Source organism: Heterocephalus glaber, unplaced genomic scaffold (genome assembly GCF_053883595.1).
Source record: "Heterocephalus glaber isolate CG9 unplaced genomic scaffold, H.glaber_assembly_v1.0 deba00000546, whole genome shotgun sequence".
NCBI classification, from domain to species: Eukaryota; Metazoa; Chordata; class Mammalia; order Rodentia; family Bathyergidae; genus Heterocephalus; species Heterocephalus glaber.
The window spans coordinates 32754801-32773148 of NW_028258147.1; the positions used below are offsets into that span (position 1 = coordinate 32754801).

At 36.6% G+C, this 18348-nt stretch overlaps 1 protein-coding gene across 1 annotated transcript in view; it reads right to left on the bottom strand.

The window, feature by feature from the left end:
* Vps50 (VPS50 subunit of EARP/GARPII complex) overlaps nt 1-18348 on the bottom strand; it is a 128483-nt gene that overhangs the window by 26543 nt on the left and 83592 nt on the right. The window contains exons 19-21 of the mRNA XM_004862683.3: nt 17849-17967; nt 15421-15527; nt 280-401 (exon numbers count right to left, since the gene is read on the bottom strand). Coding sequence (XP_004862740.2) covers nt 280-401; nt 15421-15527; nt 17849-17967 — 348 coding nt within the window. The remainder of the gene's footprint in view (nt 1-279; nt 402-15420; nt 15528-17848; nt 17968-18348) is intronic.

An 18348-nucleotide genomic window follows, 5' to 3' on the forward strand; every position in this document is an offset into this window, starting at 1 on the left:
ACATTTTCCATTGCCAAAATATATCAAGGTTAGAAACAGATACTGCACTGAAACTTTCTGCCAAAAATTTAAATAATGTATAATATGTTTATCATGACAAAGCTTATAATTAATACATAAATAAAAGCCAGTTAGTCAGACAGAAAGGTGTATTTGATGGATAATTCTCCAAATAATGTTGTTTATCTTATACAGAAAGAATGAAGACCCTTACTTTACATTTTAAAAAAATCGATTAATTTTAAAAGAAACAGATTTTCTTTCCAAAGGTTGACTTACTGAATCATTCCGACCAAAAAAGGTATATATTGCATACAAGTAATAATCAAATAGCTGAGACATGAAATGGATAACATCAAAAGCAATTGGCTTAAGAATGTTCATCATCTGCATATATTTCCCTGAAAAGAAAAAAATTAAAAATTAGGTGGAACAATATGAAATCAGTCAGTCTGTAATTATAGAGATACTAAAAATACTGTATTAAATATTTAAATAAAATTGAATATGACATTCCTCAGTCACTCAAGCCACATTTCAAATAGTCACATATGACTAGCTGTAACTGTAATTAGACAGCACAGATTATTAGCAGTTCCAATATCTTGGAAAGTTCTATTGGATGGCACTAATAAATGATACCAACTATGTTTTCTATTATTATACTTTTTTGTTTATCAAATTTTTATGGAATGTCTCACTCTTCTACAAATCATACTGTATAAACATTCAACGAAAGTTTTTCTTTTCTAGGACAGTCCATTTAAAGTAATTTTCTTCAAAAACATTTAAGAATAATAAAGTACAACACAACATATTTTTTGAGAACAGTGCTTTTTTCATAAGCTTACACATGTACACATCAAAAGTTAGGAACATCAAGAGGGAAAAGGATAGTGGAGGGCACCGTCCCTTCCCTTCAGCCCCAGCTCTGTGAAATCTCACATCAGAGGCAAAGAACACTTTTTTCTTTTGGTACCGGGGATCAAACTCAGGACCTTCTGCTTTCTGCTTGCGAGGCAGGTGTGGCGCCACTGAGCTAAATTCCCAGCCCAAGAACACTTTTGTATCACTACATCACTCATGAGCTCAATGACCTCAAAGTGCCACAAACATGTACTCCCCATTTCTTTCTTTGAGAGATGCCAACAGTGTATTATCCTCTGAACATATGATCAGGAAGAGTCACAGGAAAAAAAATTAAAACCAAGTATCTGCATGTATTTGAAGGGTACAAGACAGATAGCCTGAATAAAATAACAACCACAAGTTCCTACGTTTGTTTCTTTCCTATGGGAAACAATTAGGGGAAAGGTGTATCTATTAAAAACGTTCTGTATCTTCTGGAGAAGTAAAATGTTAAAACCAGTCATTTACTTAATTCCCATATAATCCATCTACAGAATCTACTTCATGTAACCTGTAGCTATCAATTTTAAATTGGTATTACTGAAAATAGCATGAGTCAAAAGAAAATACATTAACTACAGTAGGAGAAATGAAAAATGTACTCTAATGGAAATGTCTACTATCAAAACCATCTCATTATCTGAGAACTCAGTACATCTATCTTAACATATGTGATAGACGATTCTATGTCAGATTCTTTGAAAGAGAAACTCAAACACAAGTACACAACAAAATAAAGTTTTAAAAACCATCCAACCCAGGTTCTAGTCTCATTTCTATTTACAAGTAATTTGTTTCAGAATCATCTTTTGCAATTATTTCATTCATTTAGACATATTTTTAAATCACATTTAAAAAACATTTGAAGGCTATATCCCTCAACATTCTGAATCAATCTGCTGATAGTTCCTCTGCCTCAAAAACATAGTTACTTAAGCTACAACTAGTTAAGACAAAAAGTGCCACTGTGAGAAAAGATGATTAAACAGAATGCAAATAACTGGGCTGATAATATGTATAATTCAGAGTTCCTTTTCATTCCTTGTAAGATTCATCACTGCCCATATTATTAATCTCTAGATACAAAAATGACTTACTAACAGATAAAGGCTTTTTAAAATATATATTCAGAATAAAAATCAATTCACTTTCTCATAACTATGATAAAAGTAAACCTAATAATATTCATTCATTCATTCAACGCACACTTCTAAAAGGCTTCTTACATATGCGGCCTTGTGTTAAAGTACAAGGAACTACACAGAGTCCCTGCTCTCAAAGCTTAAAAGGTTATACGTGGAAAACCATAATTAATAAACAGGCCACCAGTGTATTACTGTGCATTAAGGGCAAGGACTGTCTTTCCAAGCCAACAGGACAGAACAGAAAAAGAACAGATCTTTGGAGTTTTGAGGGTACTTATAATCTCCTCAGATCTTACAAAATTAAAGAAAGAATTTGTATAATGAATTCAAAGAGAAGGTGGTGAGAAAGCAAGGCCAGGTAGGTCTGATCAGAATAAAAGGAAAAATCTCAAAACATTTCTAGACCAGGGTTTGCCCAACCTTTCCTTAAGGGACCAAAGAGTAGACAGATCTGGCTTTGCACATCACATAAGCTGTCACAATTTTGCAGCTCTGCTGGACTGTCTGGACTGCTCAGCTCTGTCACTGCTGCCAGAGACAAAGTGCAAATGAATGAGCATGACTGCATTCTCATGAGATCAGTGTGTTCAGGGTAGTATGGCCATATATACATATGGGTGTATTCTAGTAAAACTTTATTTACAAAAACAGGCAGCCAGCCCGATTTGGCCTAAATGGTAGTTTGCCAACCTCTGTTTTGGATTACAGAGAGCAGATGGGAACAGGGTGATGGAAAATGTAAAGAAGCCAATGGACTATAAGAGGGCTACAAAGGAAGTGGAAGCTATTTGGTTGCTTAGAAAGAAGCTGGTGCAGAAGAGTGAGAAACATGGCTGAAAAGGGCTGAAATGACAGGTCCACAAATGTGACAACTGCACCAGTCCATGTATCCATCCCTTCCTCTCTAGCAGCTGGAAGTGCAGGCTACCAAAATTTACCTGCCAACCTCACCAAAAAAAGAAAAAAAAAAAGATCCTAAAGTGCCTCTCTAAAAAAAATAAACAAACTAAACAAAAAAATTAAACAATAATAAATTAGAAAAGCTAAGACATCTAGATTGGACATCGGGAAAACAGATTCCACTCTGCCTTATTCTGGGATTTGGGGTGCTGTGCCCATAAAATAACCTTGCCTTATTCCACATAGTGTTCCTAGTCTGAATTTCTAGTGAGGAGAAAGAACCAGCTCAGACACAGCTCTAAGTACTCAAAAGACAGCACACGCCCTACAGAGGTCCTGAGTCCCACAGAACATGCCGAATCAGCCCACGCCCTGGCAACAATCCACTGGACCCGCACCCCCTGCACAGCCACCTGGTTCCACACTACAAAGAAGCAGGGGACACCGGACCACCAGATCACAGTACTGAGTCCCACTGCTCCCGGCCCAGAGGTAGGGGCTTCCCGGCCACCATCCCTCCCCGCTGCTCCCAGCTCAGAGGAAAGGGCTTTTGGGCCACCCTCTGTCCCCTTCAGAGGAAGGGGATTCTGGGCCACCATCCCTCCCACCACTCTCGGCCCAGAGGTAGGGGCTTCTGAGCCGCCATCCCACTGTTCCTGGACCAGAGAAAGGGGCTTCCTGGCCACCATCCCTCCCGCTGCTCCCAGCCCACAGGAAAGGGCTTTTGGGGCACCATCCCTACCGCTGCTCCCGGCCCCTGTCCCACCTCTCCCAGCTCAGAAGAGGTAATCTGTGCAGGCACCAACAGCCCCCACCCCCAGTCGAAATGAGAAAACACAAAAATAAGTCTCAAAACCAGACTTCCAGATAACCTACAGCAACCCCAAAGGGAAATGAGATGGAACACTCTGATACTCAACCACCTGGACCCACTGAACTGGCAACAAAAGGAGATATGGAAAACATGAACTCAGAAATAATTTCTCAGATAACAGGAGAAATTGTGCCCCTAGTGCAAGACATGATTAATAAATCTAGAGAAGAGCTCAGGAACATGATGGAATCCCAACATAGGAAAAAAATGAAATCAATAAAACAGATGCAAATAGATTTCTAGGACATGAAAAACTCCATTGAAAGTCTACACAACAGAATGAGCCAATGTGAGGACAGAATTTCAGATATAGAAGATAGGATTGTAATTAGTGACCAAGAAAAGAAAAATTGCTTCAAAATTATAAGAGAACATGAGAAATCAATCCAGCAGCTGGTAGATGATGCAAAGAAGAATAACATAAGACTGATTGGAGTCAATGAAGAAACAAGAGAGAGTGCAGATGACATAAAAAAATCTCTTCACAGAAATAATGGCAGAAAACTTCCCAAGAAGGGGAAAAGAGCTTGACATACAGATAAGTGAGGCATATGGGACTCCAAATAGCCTTCATCAAAAAAAATCTACACATAGGCATATAATTAAGATTGCAGAAGCTCAACAGAAGAACAAAGTCCTACAAGCAGTTAGAGAAAAGAAACAAATCACATACAAAGGAAAGCCCATCAGAATCACAGCAGACTTCTCAACACAAATCATCAAGGCAAGAAGAGCTTGGAGGGACATATTCCAAGCCCTAAAAGAAAACAGCCTCCAACCCAGACTGATGTACCCTGCAAAACTATCTTTCAAAATGCATGGAGAAATAAGATACTTTCAGGACAACGAGCACCTTAGGAACTTCGTGAATATCAAACCAGCACTCCAAAGAATTTTACACAATATCCTAGGAACAGACAGTGAGGATCACAACCCCAGGAAGCAAAGCAGAATGAACCCATCTGGCATGACAAGAAATTAAATGTAAAGGGGGAGAACTCAACAAAAAGAAAAAGTCATGGCAATGACAAGTCAATACGTTTCAGTTATAACCATCAAAGTTAATGGTCTCAATTCACCAATGAAAAGAAATAGACTGGCAGAATGGGTCAAGAAGCAAAATCCAACAATATGCTGCATACAAGAAACACACTTCATTCAAAAGGAAATTCATAGACTGAAAGTTAAAAGGTGGAAAACAATACTCCATGCCACGGGAACCCAACAAAAAGCAGGAGTAGTTAACCTCTTTGCAGATCAAGTAGATTTCAAACCAAAACTGATTAAAAGAGATGAAGAAGGATACTACATCCTTGTAAAGGGAAGAATCCAAGAGGAAGAGATGACAATCATGAATATCTATGCACCAAACACTAGTGCACCCAAGTATATAAAACAAATATTAACGGACATGAAAAGTCATATATGCACTAATACAATGGTAATGGGGGACCTCAACACCCCACTGTCACAAATACATAGATCAATTAGACTAAAAAGAAGTAATGAAATACTAGAACTCAAGTGAACTCTTCAACAAATGAACTTAACAGATGTTTACAGAGACTTCCACCTCACAAAATCAGAATACACATTCTTCTCAGCTGCACATGGGTCATTCTCCAAAACAGACCATATACTCACACATAGAACATGTTCAAGTAAGTGTAAAGGAATTGAAGTTATTCCCTGTATATTATCAGACCATAGTGCGAAGAAATTGGAGATCCATAGCAAAAGAAACTCAAAAAATTTCATATACACATGGAAATTGAACAACACACTTCTGAATAACCAATGGGTCACAGAGGAAATTAAAGAAGAAATCAGACAGTTCCTTCAATTAAATGACAATGAAAATACAACATATCGGAATCTATGGGACACAATGAAAGCAGTCTTATGAGGGAAATTCATAGCAGTGAATATGCATATTAGGAAAACAGAACGAGCCCAATTAAACAACCTGATGCTGAACCTCAAGCTTCTAGAAAAAGAAGAACAGAACAACCCCAGAGCTCATATAAGGGAGGAAATTATAAAGATAAGAGGAGAAATCAATGCAATGGAGACTAAGAGAACGATACAAAAAATCAATGAAGCCAAAAGTTGGTTCTTCGAAAGAATCAACAAAATTGACAAACCCTTAGCCAACCTTGTCAGAAAAAGAAAAGAAAAGGCCCAAATCCATGCAATTAGGAATGAAAAGGGTGAAACTACAACAGACCCAGCAGAAATACAGAGGATCATCAATACCTACATCCAGAACCTATACAACAAAAAGATGGACAACACAGAAGAAATGGACAGATTCCTAGACACATATGAATTACCAAAGTTGAACGAAGAAGACCTAAAAATTCTGAACAATATCAACCAAGGAAACTGAAAATGTAATTAAAAACTTACCAACTAAGAAAAGCCTGGGCCCTGATGGCTTCACTGCTAAATTCTACAAGACATTTAGAGAGGAACTGCTGCCTCTACTGTTTAAACTCTTCAGTGAAATTGAAAGGGAAGCAATATCCCAAATTCATTCCTGGAAGCAAGCATCACCTTGATCCCCAAAGCAGAGAAAGACCCAACCGAAAAAGAGAACTATAGGCCAATCTCACTAATGAACATAGCTGCAAAAATCCTTAATAAGATAATGGCAAACAGAATGCAGAAGATCATCAAGAAGATCATACACCCTGATCAAGTGGGATTCATCCCAGGGAAGCAGGGATGGGTCAATATACGCAAATCAATCAATGTAATACACTATATCAATAGAGCCAAGGACAAAGACCATACGATTATCTCCATAGACACAGAAAAAGCATTTGACAAAATCCGACATGCATTTATGATAAAAACCCTACAAAAAATTGGAATAGATGGTCTCTACCTCAAACTGATAGAAGCCATCTATGAAAAACAAACAGCCAATATCATACTAAATGGTCAAAAACTGAAATCCTTCACACTAAAATCAGGAACAAGACAAGGTTGTCCACCATCACCACTCTTGTTCAATATAGTTCTGGAAACATTAGCCACGGCAATTAGACAAGAGAAAGAAATAAAAGGAATAAAGATAGGTAATGAAGAAGTCAAATTGTCATTCTTTGCAGATGACATGATACTCTATATAGAAGACCCCAAGAAATCCACCAAAAGTCTTCTAGACCTAATAACCAAATTCAGTCAAGTAGCTGGTTACAAGATCAACACACAAAAATCAGTAGCTTTCCTCTACACCAATGACAGACTCACTGAGAGAGAAATAGGGCAAATAATTCCTTTCACAATAGCATCCAAAAAACTGAAATACCTAGGAATCATCCTAACAAAAGAAATCAAAGACCTCTTCTCTGAAAACTATGGCACTCTGAAAAGAGAGATTGAAGATGATATCAGAAAATGGACAGACATCCCCTGCTCCTGGGTAGGAAGGATTAATATAGTGAAAATGGCCATACTTCCAAAACTGCTATATAGATTTAATGCAATTCCAATTGAGATCCCAGCAGCATACTTCATGGACCTTGAGAAAACAATCCAAAAATTCATTTGGAACAAGAAGAGATCCAGAATAGCAAAAGCAATTCTAGGTAACAGAGACATGGCAGGGGGTATCACAATCCCCAACCTGCAACTATACTACAAAGTTACTGTGATAAAAACAACATGGTACTGGCAAAGAAACAGACTTGAGGACCAGTGGAACAGATTAAAAGATGCAGAAACAATGCCAGACACACTCAGCCATCTCATCTTCGATAAAGGAGCCAAACACCCTCACTGGAGGAAAGATAGCCTCTTTAATAAATGGTGCTGGAAAAATTGGGCTTCAACTTACCAAAGATTAAAACTAGACCTGTATCTCTCACCATGCACTAAACTAAAATCAAAATGGATTAAAGATCTAAATATTAAAATAGAAACTCTGAACCAGTTAGAACAGAGGTTAGGTAGAACCCTTGAAGACATCGGTGTAGTAAAAGATTTTATGAACAAAACCTCAGTTTTCCCTGAACTAGCACAAACAATCAACAAGTGGGATCTCTTCTTATTAAAAGGCTTCTGCACAGCAAGAGAAACCACCAGCAGTGTGAAGAGACAACCCACAATGTGGGAAACAATCTTCACCTGCTCTTCCTGAAACAAAGCTCTACTATCTCGAATCTATAAAGAACTTAAAAAGACCAGAACTCCCAAATTTAAAGACCCAATCCAAAAATGGGCATCTGAAATGAACAGACATTTCTCAGACAAAGAAGTAGAAATACCAAATAAATACACGAAAAATTGCTCAACATCACTGGTCATTGGAGAGATGCAAATGAAAACAATGCTGAGATTCCACCTCACTCCAGAAAGAATGGCTGCTATCATGAAATCAACCAATAACAAATGCTGGCGGGGCTGTGGGGAAAGAGGAACCCTGCTCCACTGCTGGTGGGAGTGTAGACTGGTGCAACCACTGTGGAAATCAGTATGGAGATACCTCAAAGAACTAGGACTGGAAGAGTCCCATTTGACCCCGCTATTCCCCTGCTAGGGATCTTCTCCAAAGAATTAAAAGAATCATATCACAGTGATATATGTGCGCCCATGTTCATAGCAGCACAGTTTGTGATAGCTAAAACTTGGAAACAGCCCAAATGCCCATTAACTGGCAACTGGATAAAGAAAATGTGGGGTTTTTTATAAAATGGAGTACTACTCAGCCATAAAAAATGAGAAATTAGAGACATTTATAGCTAAGTGGATGCACATTGAGGTGATACTCTTAAGTGAAATAAATAGGACACACATGTATAAATACTGAATAGTTTCTCTGGTGTGAGAAACAAAGTGTAAATAAGGACTAAATGTATAATAGGTAATGTGAAACAGGAAGAAAAGGGGCAAAGGGGAAGGAAATGGGAGGGCTAGGGGAAAGGATAGAAGGGAATGGGATTAATATGAGAAAAGGGAAAAATAGGAACAAAATCTTTGTAAATAGGGAGGACTGGAGGGTTGAAGGGAGGGCTGGGCAAGGGTGAAAAATAAGAACCAAGAGAGATTATGTAGAGGTGCAAATTTCCAATGATGAATGTCATTATATTGTATACCTAAAATGTACCAATGATTAGAATGAATAATTGATAATCCAAAATAGGAAGAAAAGGTCCAAAGGGATATGGGTAGTGGGAGGGGCAGGGGAAAGGAAAGAAGGGAAAGGAAAAATGCTGAGAAATGGAAAAAATGGAAATAAAGTCTTTGTAAATAGGGAAGGGTGGAGGGGGTGAAGGGAGGGCTAGGAATGGGGAAAAAATAAGAACCAAGATGCATTATGTAAAGGTACAATTCCCAATGAGAAATGTAATTGTGTTGTATACCTACAATGTACCAATAAAAGAATTTAATAAAGTGTAAAACAAACAAAAAAAAGTACTCACAAGACACCTGCAGCAGCTGTGTATTTTTATGTAATTAAAAACAATTACATAAAACAGTAGTAGTGTACATAACAGGAGAGTATAAAAACAATATGAAAAGGCTCTCAAGGATTAAAAATATGATTTTTAAAATAAAAAAATTAAATGGTATCTGAAATATAGTTATTTTGAAAAAAATTTGTATGATTACTTGCATTCATAAAAACACAAAGGAAACTACCATTTGAATTACCTGTTATGCAATCAAGAATTTTCTTTACTTAAGCACTACTGTTTTACAGTTTAATTAGGAAAATACAGAATGGAACAAATGGCTTTTCAAAGTCCGGTCCCTGGACCAGCTGTATGAACATGACCCAGCACTTGTTAAGAACACTCTCAGGTTACAACCCAGACCTACCTCGTCAGATGCTTTGGGTTGGGGCCCAGGAATCTGTGTTTTAACAAGCCCTGTAGATAATTCTGATATACACTAAAATTTGAGCATCAATGGACTAAATCATCCTAAAGGACTCATCAAGCATGGCCTTCTTCTTTATTGTCCTTTGGTTTTCAAGACCACCAGTTTTCCTCCTAATTTTCTCCTGCCTCTCTAGCATTCATTCAGGACCCCCTTCACTGGCTTCTTCTGCCGTCTGCCCATCCAGCAGATCCATATCCACTGCTGTTCTCTGGGTTTTCTTTGTTTTTTTTACAAGTATATGTTTGTAATACATTCTAATTATTTTCACCTGGTGGAACAAGGACATAGACTTATGCATCTTAATCATTTTTACTTCCCTTTCCTCTCCCTCCCGTCCCTTCTCAGCCATCCCAGGCTCCTTTGTGCTCAGCTGTCTTTAGATGCTCATGTGAACTATGGGGGTAGAAGAGTGGCAGAGCCTCTATCTGATATTCTATGAACCCAAAAGGTTAAAACCCACTGCCAAACTAAACTCACATGGATTTTACTAAATTTTATACCAATGATTTAAATTTTGTGTTCTGAAAATGTTTTTCTCTTGACCTCCATATCCAACTACAGTATACGACTGCCTTAGGCTATTGCTACTAAAATGTCTTCGGAGGTACTTCTATACAACCAAAATCTAATCATCATCAGCTCTCCAGACTTGGTCTTCCTCTTTCATTTTCCTTTTTTCAGTAGTGGTATTACAACTACATTATCATACAAACATAAAAACTGAAAGTGATTCCTCATAGTTAATTCAACAATCCCATCCTGTATTTCTAAAAGTTCTCAAACCTGCCATCTCTCTATTACAATGGCCACTGCTTTATGCAGGCTCAATTCTTCATCATTTCTTGCCTGGGAGACTTCAATGCTATACCTTCCAATCTTTGACCTTTCCTGGTTTCGCCTCACCCTAAGTCAATCCATTATTCACACCATAACCAGAGTAAGCTGTTTTGAGACTCTTCCCTGTTTGAAACCCTTAACCTTTAAGGAGCTCCTGTTTCAGCTCCACACCACCTTCGGCATGTAGTACTCACCCACCTTCCTTGCCACATCTCTCCTGCTCTCACTTCCCACTCATCATATTTTACACATGACAGCAAACTCAGCTGATGTGTTCTCTGAATACCTTCTGTCTTGAACATTTTGTTCTTTCTATCTAGAATGTCTTTACCAACTTCTTCATCTATGAGAACCTACTCACTTTTCAAAGTCAACTAGGGTGCCAGCCCCCACAGTGAGTCACCCCTTTCACTGCTCCCCCCCCAAAAAAGCTAATCATTCATTCTCCCTGTCTCTTTTCTGCTTATTTATATTTACAACAGCGCACTCTACATTTTTTTCTTTGGTAATACTTAGGCTGGGATCCATAAGTATAAAGATTGGACCAAAGTGGATACTCAGGGAAAGAAAAAAATTAAAACACATGATTTTCTTATAGAACAATGTGAACTGGATATAAATAAGTTGTTCATTAATAAGTAGACATCTATTTCAAGCACATGAAAGATGCTGAAACTCAATTATTATTAAATACCTATTTGAATGAGATGCCATTTTAACCTACTGAATTGTTAAGCATCCAAAGCTATACAATATGTAGCATTGCTGAGAGTTGGAAAAGAGATACAGTACCCTCAAACACTGGCAGATAGGCAAACTAACAGACCTGCTTTAGTAAGCTCTTTTAGTAAGCTGACAAATTGGGAGTGTCCAACAAAACTGAAAATGTATCTAGTCTTTCCTTTAGTTGCAGGAAACATTCATAGAAAGGAATATTACCTACAGCTGTGATTTCAAGGGTATTTGCTATGGAATTGTTTGTAGTATCAGCCTGAAATAATAGGACTTGTGAAATAAACTGCAGTACATCCATACAAAAACCATGAAAAAGAATGAGATCTGTATACATTATGATATATAATATCTTAAGATATTTTTATACTTTTAAGCTATTTGAAGTAAAAAAGCCCACAGGTGAACAGTATATACAGTGTTATCCAATTTTTGAAACAACAATAACAAACCAAGAGAGAAGAAATACACTTGTAAAAGTATACTCATATTCCAAAAGAAAACAACATCAAACGAGTAGCTTTCTCTAAGGAGATCTGGAGCTCAGGAGCTCTGTTTATACTTTAAGGTATTTTAACTCTTAACCATTTCCATATATTATCATTCAATTTAAAATAGTGACAAAATAATAATGTTAATGCCCTATAAAAAAGAATGTGCAAATGAAAGAGTGGATCACTTCCCTCCCACTTCTGTATTCTCTACACCACATAAGTTGAATCTCAGCCACATTATGCCTCAATATCCCTCAGATGAATATATTCAAGTTGCATGTTAAGTACTGATGCTAATGAGTACTTTTTTTTCCCAGCTACCAAAGCAACGATTTTGTTGTTGGAAGCTCTGTAGCTGTTAAAAGCATGGGTTTTGGCAACCTATCCCCTGCCTCTCTGACCTGTCACAAGTGTTCAAGGGACAGCTGCCTCCAGAGAGAGACCTCAAATACCAAAGCTACTTCCATGAGATACACTTCTCCACCTCTGTCTACAAGAATTCATCAGGCTGGGGTTGGGGATTTATTTAGCTCAGTGGTTCCAGCACCTGCCTTGCAAGTGCAAGGTCCCGAGTTTGATCCCCGGTACCAAAAAAAACAAAAAAAATTCATCAGGCTGATGAGATTTCTTTTTTTAAACAAACTATAGCTCTGATTATCCCTCTGCACTAGTTGAAAATCTCCCTGAGTCTTCCTTAAGGGATTCAGGTATTACATAGAGCTGGGATGCCACTGATGCTCTTGTTTAATCTCTCCTAATTATCTGCCCAGTAAACACTACTTGAAAAGTACATTCTGAATATGCCTTTAATGTCTTAAGATCTATTTTTCCAGCCCCTCAATAAGTGGTTTCTTTATCCTCCCAGGCACCCAGAATTAACCCACCTTAGTCACACAAGTATACTCCTCCCTTTGTGAGAAGAGGCATTGGCTTTGTCAGTTCAGAAGGGCAGAGTATGGGGCAGTGCAGTTAGTAGATGGAGACCCCTGTGTGAGTGGTTCCCTTCAAAGTCTATGTTACAAATACGTACAAATTGAACATGAAGACATTCCAGTGAGAAAGGGACAGGTATAAACTGGTTGGGAGAGAATAAGGGATAATGGCAGCACCTTATGCCAGCACTAAATAAGAAGACAAAAAAGTTAAATTATCATACTCGGCACTGTTTCCTAATTACAACTCCACTAAAAAGATATGATAGTAGAGAAGGCTGAGATTACAATGCTCAGGCACTCTTCAATGAGGAAGGTTTTATTCAGTACTGTGCCCTACTTTATAGGGTGAATATACCAAAGGGCCATAAGACTGCGGCTTTTCTCAGTTACTAGGAATCTGTTTTAAAATATGCATTACTATTGTTATTGTTGTGTTGAGGACTGAAACCAGGACCTAGTGCATGCTGGACAAGTACTGTACCAATAAGCTATACCCCTCGCCAGGAACAGTGGCACACACTGTAATCTCAGCACTCTGGAAAGCTGAGATAGGAGGATTTTGAGTACACACCCAGCCTAAGTAACTCAGTGACTTAGTAAGACCCTGGCTCAAAAACAAACAAAAACTAAAACCCACAATGTGCACTACATCAATCAGTAATCCTTATATAAGAATGTGTTGTTACTATCTTCTGAAGTAAGCAGCAGGAGAACATTGCTACCATTATTATAAGAGCAAAAGTCCTCTTTGACATAAGAATAGCAGAATATATTGTTTTTGCAAGTTTCTTATGCCCACCAAAAAGTTAAGGGTTGGATGTGATGCTTGCATTTAACTGAATAAAACAATATCCTCCCTCCTCAATTTATTTTAGCCTTATATTTTATTTCATTTGACCATATGAATATATGCCTTTTTAGAGTAAAGAGCAACATGACTACCTCTGATCCAGTCTGACCTGGGTAAATTAAAAAATATAACTGTATATGTAGCTGATTGTATTATTTGCCCAATTATCTGCTCTGCCATTCCTTCTTAGAGCAGCATGGATCCCATCCACTTCCCTTGCCTTGAGGTGCTTCCAGGGCAGAAGCACACTTCCCTGCGGCTGAAAGCCAGAGCTGTCAGTGCTGTCTGTTTCTCCAATGTAATCAGCAAAAGAGGACAAACTTCAGACCACAAAAACTACTAAGTCTAATCTAGGTGAAGAATGACAAAGATTCTGAAAGGTTCAGAATTTCTATCAGAGAGGACTAGATAAGAGAGGTGATGAGAAGTTTACACACTGAGTCAGAGACTGGATAGGGGGTGAGAGGGATGTGGACCGGAAGGACAGGGTAACTACCATACCTATCTGAAAAGTGACCACACGGGAAGTACAGGAGAAGTTTTTTTTAAAAGTACAGGTTTACTCTTTTTTCTTTTAAAGGAAGAATTGAGTCCAACCAATAGAATGAGGAAGAGAGATAGACCCTGATTAACCATAGGAAAAATTTCTGCCATCCAGTTCAGTCGACAGAATGAACAGTATTGCAAAATAATGTGTTGAGTGACTATGAGTCATGAAACCAAAGCTTGATAGACACAACACATCACAGACATCATTGAAAGAAAACCTTATTTTGTGAGAACTTAAACCCGATAACCTTGACCCTTCCAATTCTGAAAATCTAATTCCAATTCTGATAATCTAAATTCTGGAGTTATTCATATAGCTCCAGATAAAAGATAGCTTTGGATAAAAGAAAAGCTACTTTCCCTGAAAATAATTAGCCACAGGATGGCTTTTTAGAATCTACCATTTTTGTGTCATAAAAATGTATACATTTTCCTCTCAATTCATTCTTACTTTTCTGTATCTTCTCCAAAGAAAATAAGACTAAAAAGCATTTTGTACATTTTACCCTATTAATGAAATTCAGAAATTATCTTAATGAATAGAGATCATTTCATTAGAGTTAAGATTAATGAAACAAAGCAATAGGTAAATAACATCTTCATAACTAGAATATAGATTTTTATAGAAAAAAATCACTAAAATTCTTAATTGACATAGATTACAATTAATGTGAGAAGACAACTCTAACTTATTTGTCAAATCTTCAGACCTATTTATGAAACACAAAAGCTGAAAGCACATAAAATACTGAAATACTGACATTAAAATATCTACATCATCTTCAAAAATCTGTATTTAAAATAGATATGGTATAAAATAGTGAAGGTCTTATTGGTAATAAGAATACTTCTTATACTCTGAACATCTAGTTTGTAAAACCTTTCTTTCTAAAATTACCAGAGAATCACTATTCACCCTCCCTATCTGACAGGAAGATTGTAAATATCTATAAAACAATGAAAATTAGCAAAATATAATACAAATGTGAAATTGATACTATCATCATCCTACATATATCTCTAACTCAACTAGAGAATAATTACATTTCAATTAATTAGAAAAATCGGAAGTTATAGAAATTAATAAGTAGTTAACTGATAAAGTAAAACTGATATACATATTTAGTCCTACTAGTTGGAACATGTAAGATGAGACACATTGACATGATATTCTTAAATCTCTCACTTGTGGGGGGTAATAAAGTTACCATTCAATGAAAACATTAAGTAAAAATCATTCGGTAACAAAAGCAGACTAATTAAATTGCTATAGTTTTGTTTATAAAAAGATATAGTTACTTACCAACAAGTCTTATTACATTCAATGTTGTATTTGTTAAGATAGGTGCATTCACTTTATTTAGACTATAATCTGATTTCTTCCTGCTTTTTAGGGTTTCTCGAGAAACACTTAATAATGAAAGAACAAAACAGAAATGCAATTAGGGTTGTCAAGTAATAAAACAAGTTATTGAGCTTAGCATTTAACTTTCTTTTACTTATTATTTTCTGGAAATCTTACTATGAATAAGGAGAACTCATATTCCAGAGAGGAACAGAAATAAGTAAGCAGAAATAAAGTACTATAAATGTGCTTCTTTGATTCTAAGACATTATCAACCATTAAAAAAACAGACTTATAGGGCTGGGGATTTAGCTCAGTGGTTTCGCCGCTTGCTGTGCAAGCGCAAGGACCCGAGTTCGATCCCCAGCACCAAAAAAAAAAGACTTATATAGGGCTAGGAATTTAGTTCAGTGGTTCCGCTGCCCATCTCCCAAGTGGAAGGTCCCAAGTTCGATCCCCGGTTCCAAAAAAAAGTTGTACCACTTTAAAAGAAAAGAGTTTTTAGGGAAATTACAGATCTAGGTGCAAAAACACCAAGATTCCTGATTTCAGAAACTTATGAAACACTTCCCTTGTTAGCATGTGAATGAAATATAAGGTATCTGGCAGAGTCTAGGGTTTAAGGGCAGCACTAGACTCAAAAGAAAAGTAGAAACTGTATGTAAGGGCAGAAAACAAGGGACAGCATGTTACATGATCAGAGGAAGAGGAAAGAGTGTACGCTGCAAGGAATGCAAGGGTTCACTATGTGGCATGTAGAACACGTGAGCAGAGGGAAAAGCAATGGCAAAGAAGTAAGCAAAGGCCACTGAAAGCAATCAAATCTAAGGAGTATGAATGCAGCAGTAAACCAATCAAAACTTTAACCAAGAAAATGGAAGAAATTTGTAAGAAAAACTTTTAAATTTATGCCTAAAGGGACAAGACTAGAGACAAGAAAAGTGAAGCTAAGAAGGATGATTTGGTTATCTGGCACAGAGATCATTTTGGCAAGAAAATAGGATGGTCAATATATGCTAGTCAAAGAAAACAATTATATTCAAGAGACATTTAGAACTCAGGGTTGAAAGCAATTATTAACTAATTGGCTTCAGTTAGTCATTCGCATTATTCAAACTCTTAGGGATAGCCTACAGTGTCAGGAAGGCTGCATTAAACCTACCAAATATATATACATACACTAGTAAATGCTGTATTACTTGTTCATTTCAATTCAAATAGAACTTTCCTTTTCACCAAAATATACCCAAAACATATCTAATAAAGAAGTCTAACATAGTTGTACTAATTTCAAAGTGGATCCTATCTGTAGATATTTAAATATGTACAATTTAAACGTGGAAAAACCAATTTAAAAAACTTTCCCAATTAATTTGCCCTAACCACATGATGGCTCACTTATAAGGAGAGAATAATTTTAGTCAGGGTTTCAGGTCAATTAAGTATTAACTAGGTGTTGTGGGGTTTAAGAGTATGAAAGAGCGTACTTAAATCTACCATTTTTAAAAAGTGTATCTGTATTCACTAAATATCTGGTATTAATTCACTTCAACACATCAAAATTAGGCCCATTTAAGTGAGAGGAGGTGACAATAATTCTTAATATCATATTTTTGAAGAGAACAATTTAACATGAAACAAAATTGAACCACTAAGGTTAAGTGAAGGTTCAAATAGAAGATCCAAGTGACACTGGGAAAATAAGTGCTGATTTGCTGTGTTTCCTCGATTGAGGCAAAAATTTCATGTACAAAGCAAATAGCTACTTTCTCCTTCAGGTTTTCTGATCTCTGTGAAGCACGAATCACCCCCAAGGGCATACTGATTTTACAAACCTAAAGATTTTTTCTTCTGTAAAAACTGTTGATCCCTAAATTAAAAGCTCTTTGATTATACCTAATATTTTCATCAAGATAAAAATTTTTTAAATAATTTTTAAACAACATTAACTTGTGGCACATTTAAAAAAATAATTAGAATCTTGCTGCAAAAAAAAGTCAAACATGCTGTATAAATCAAAAGAAAAGCTACTTTTAAACCACTTTAATTAACCATTTAAAATGAATTCATATGGTTTTTGACACAGTAACAACCAAACTCACAAATGAATTGGCCTATAAAATGCCAAAAAACAAAGGTTCTGCTAAGTAAAACTTTTCATGTACATATTTTCTTTCTTGAAAATTCACTATTAAGAAATAGGGGAAACCTACATTTTCAGCCTTTCTGTAATCATTTTTTAAAACACATTAACTTCTGTTCAATGATATTATGACCACCAAAATTTTTCAATCTTTTGTTTTTTCTAAACCCTTGAAAAACATCCTATGATGTGTTACGAGCACAACCTAAAATGCTCAATAGCATACAATCTAAGAACAATTACCTTTTCACAGGGGCATCCCCTGTCTGCTCATCCACGTAATCTCGCTTGAGTTCCTCAGGGACGTCACTGTCACTGTCATACTCCTGATAGGCACTCTTTTCCTGTTCATCAGACTCATACTGGAGAGAACACAGAGAGATATTCAACAATAAAGAGACACCTTCCCTGGGGTCTTTCAACACAGTAAAAGTACTCAATTTTATATTTCTTCATCATCCTACATTAGCCAGCTCTAAAGGAAAATAAAAATATTATACTTGTAAAAGCCTCTAAACGTCCAACAAAACCAAACCTTTACATACAAGAGCAAAACAATAACAGACCTACTAGACCTCAAACCAGGAAACAATTATATATTTAATTTTTTTAACCCAAAAAACTGGAAATTTCATCACATTTATTTCCAATTCACTAATTCATTATAAAGAAGTTGAGTATCTGCTTTTGGCATGCTAGAAGTATTAATTCAGCTATAAACATATACAACACACATGCTGATG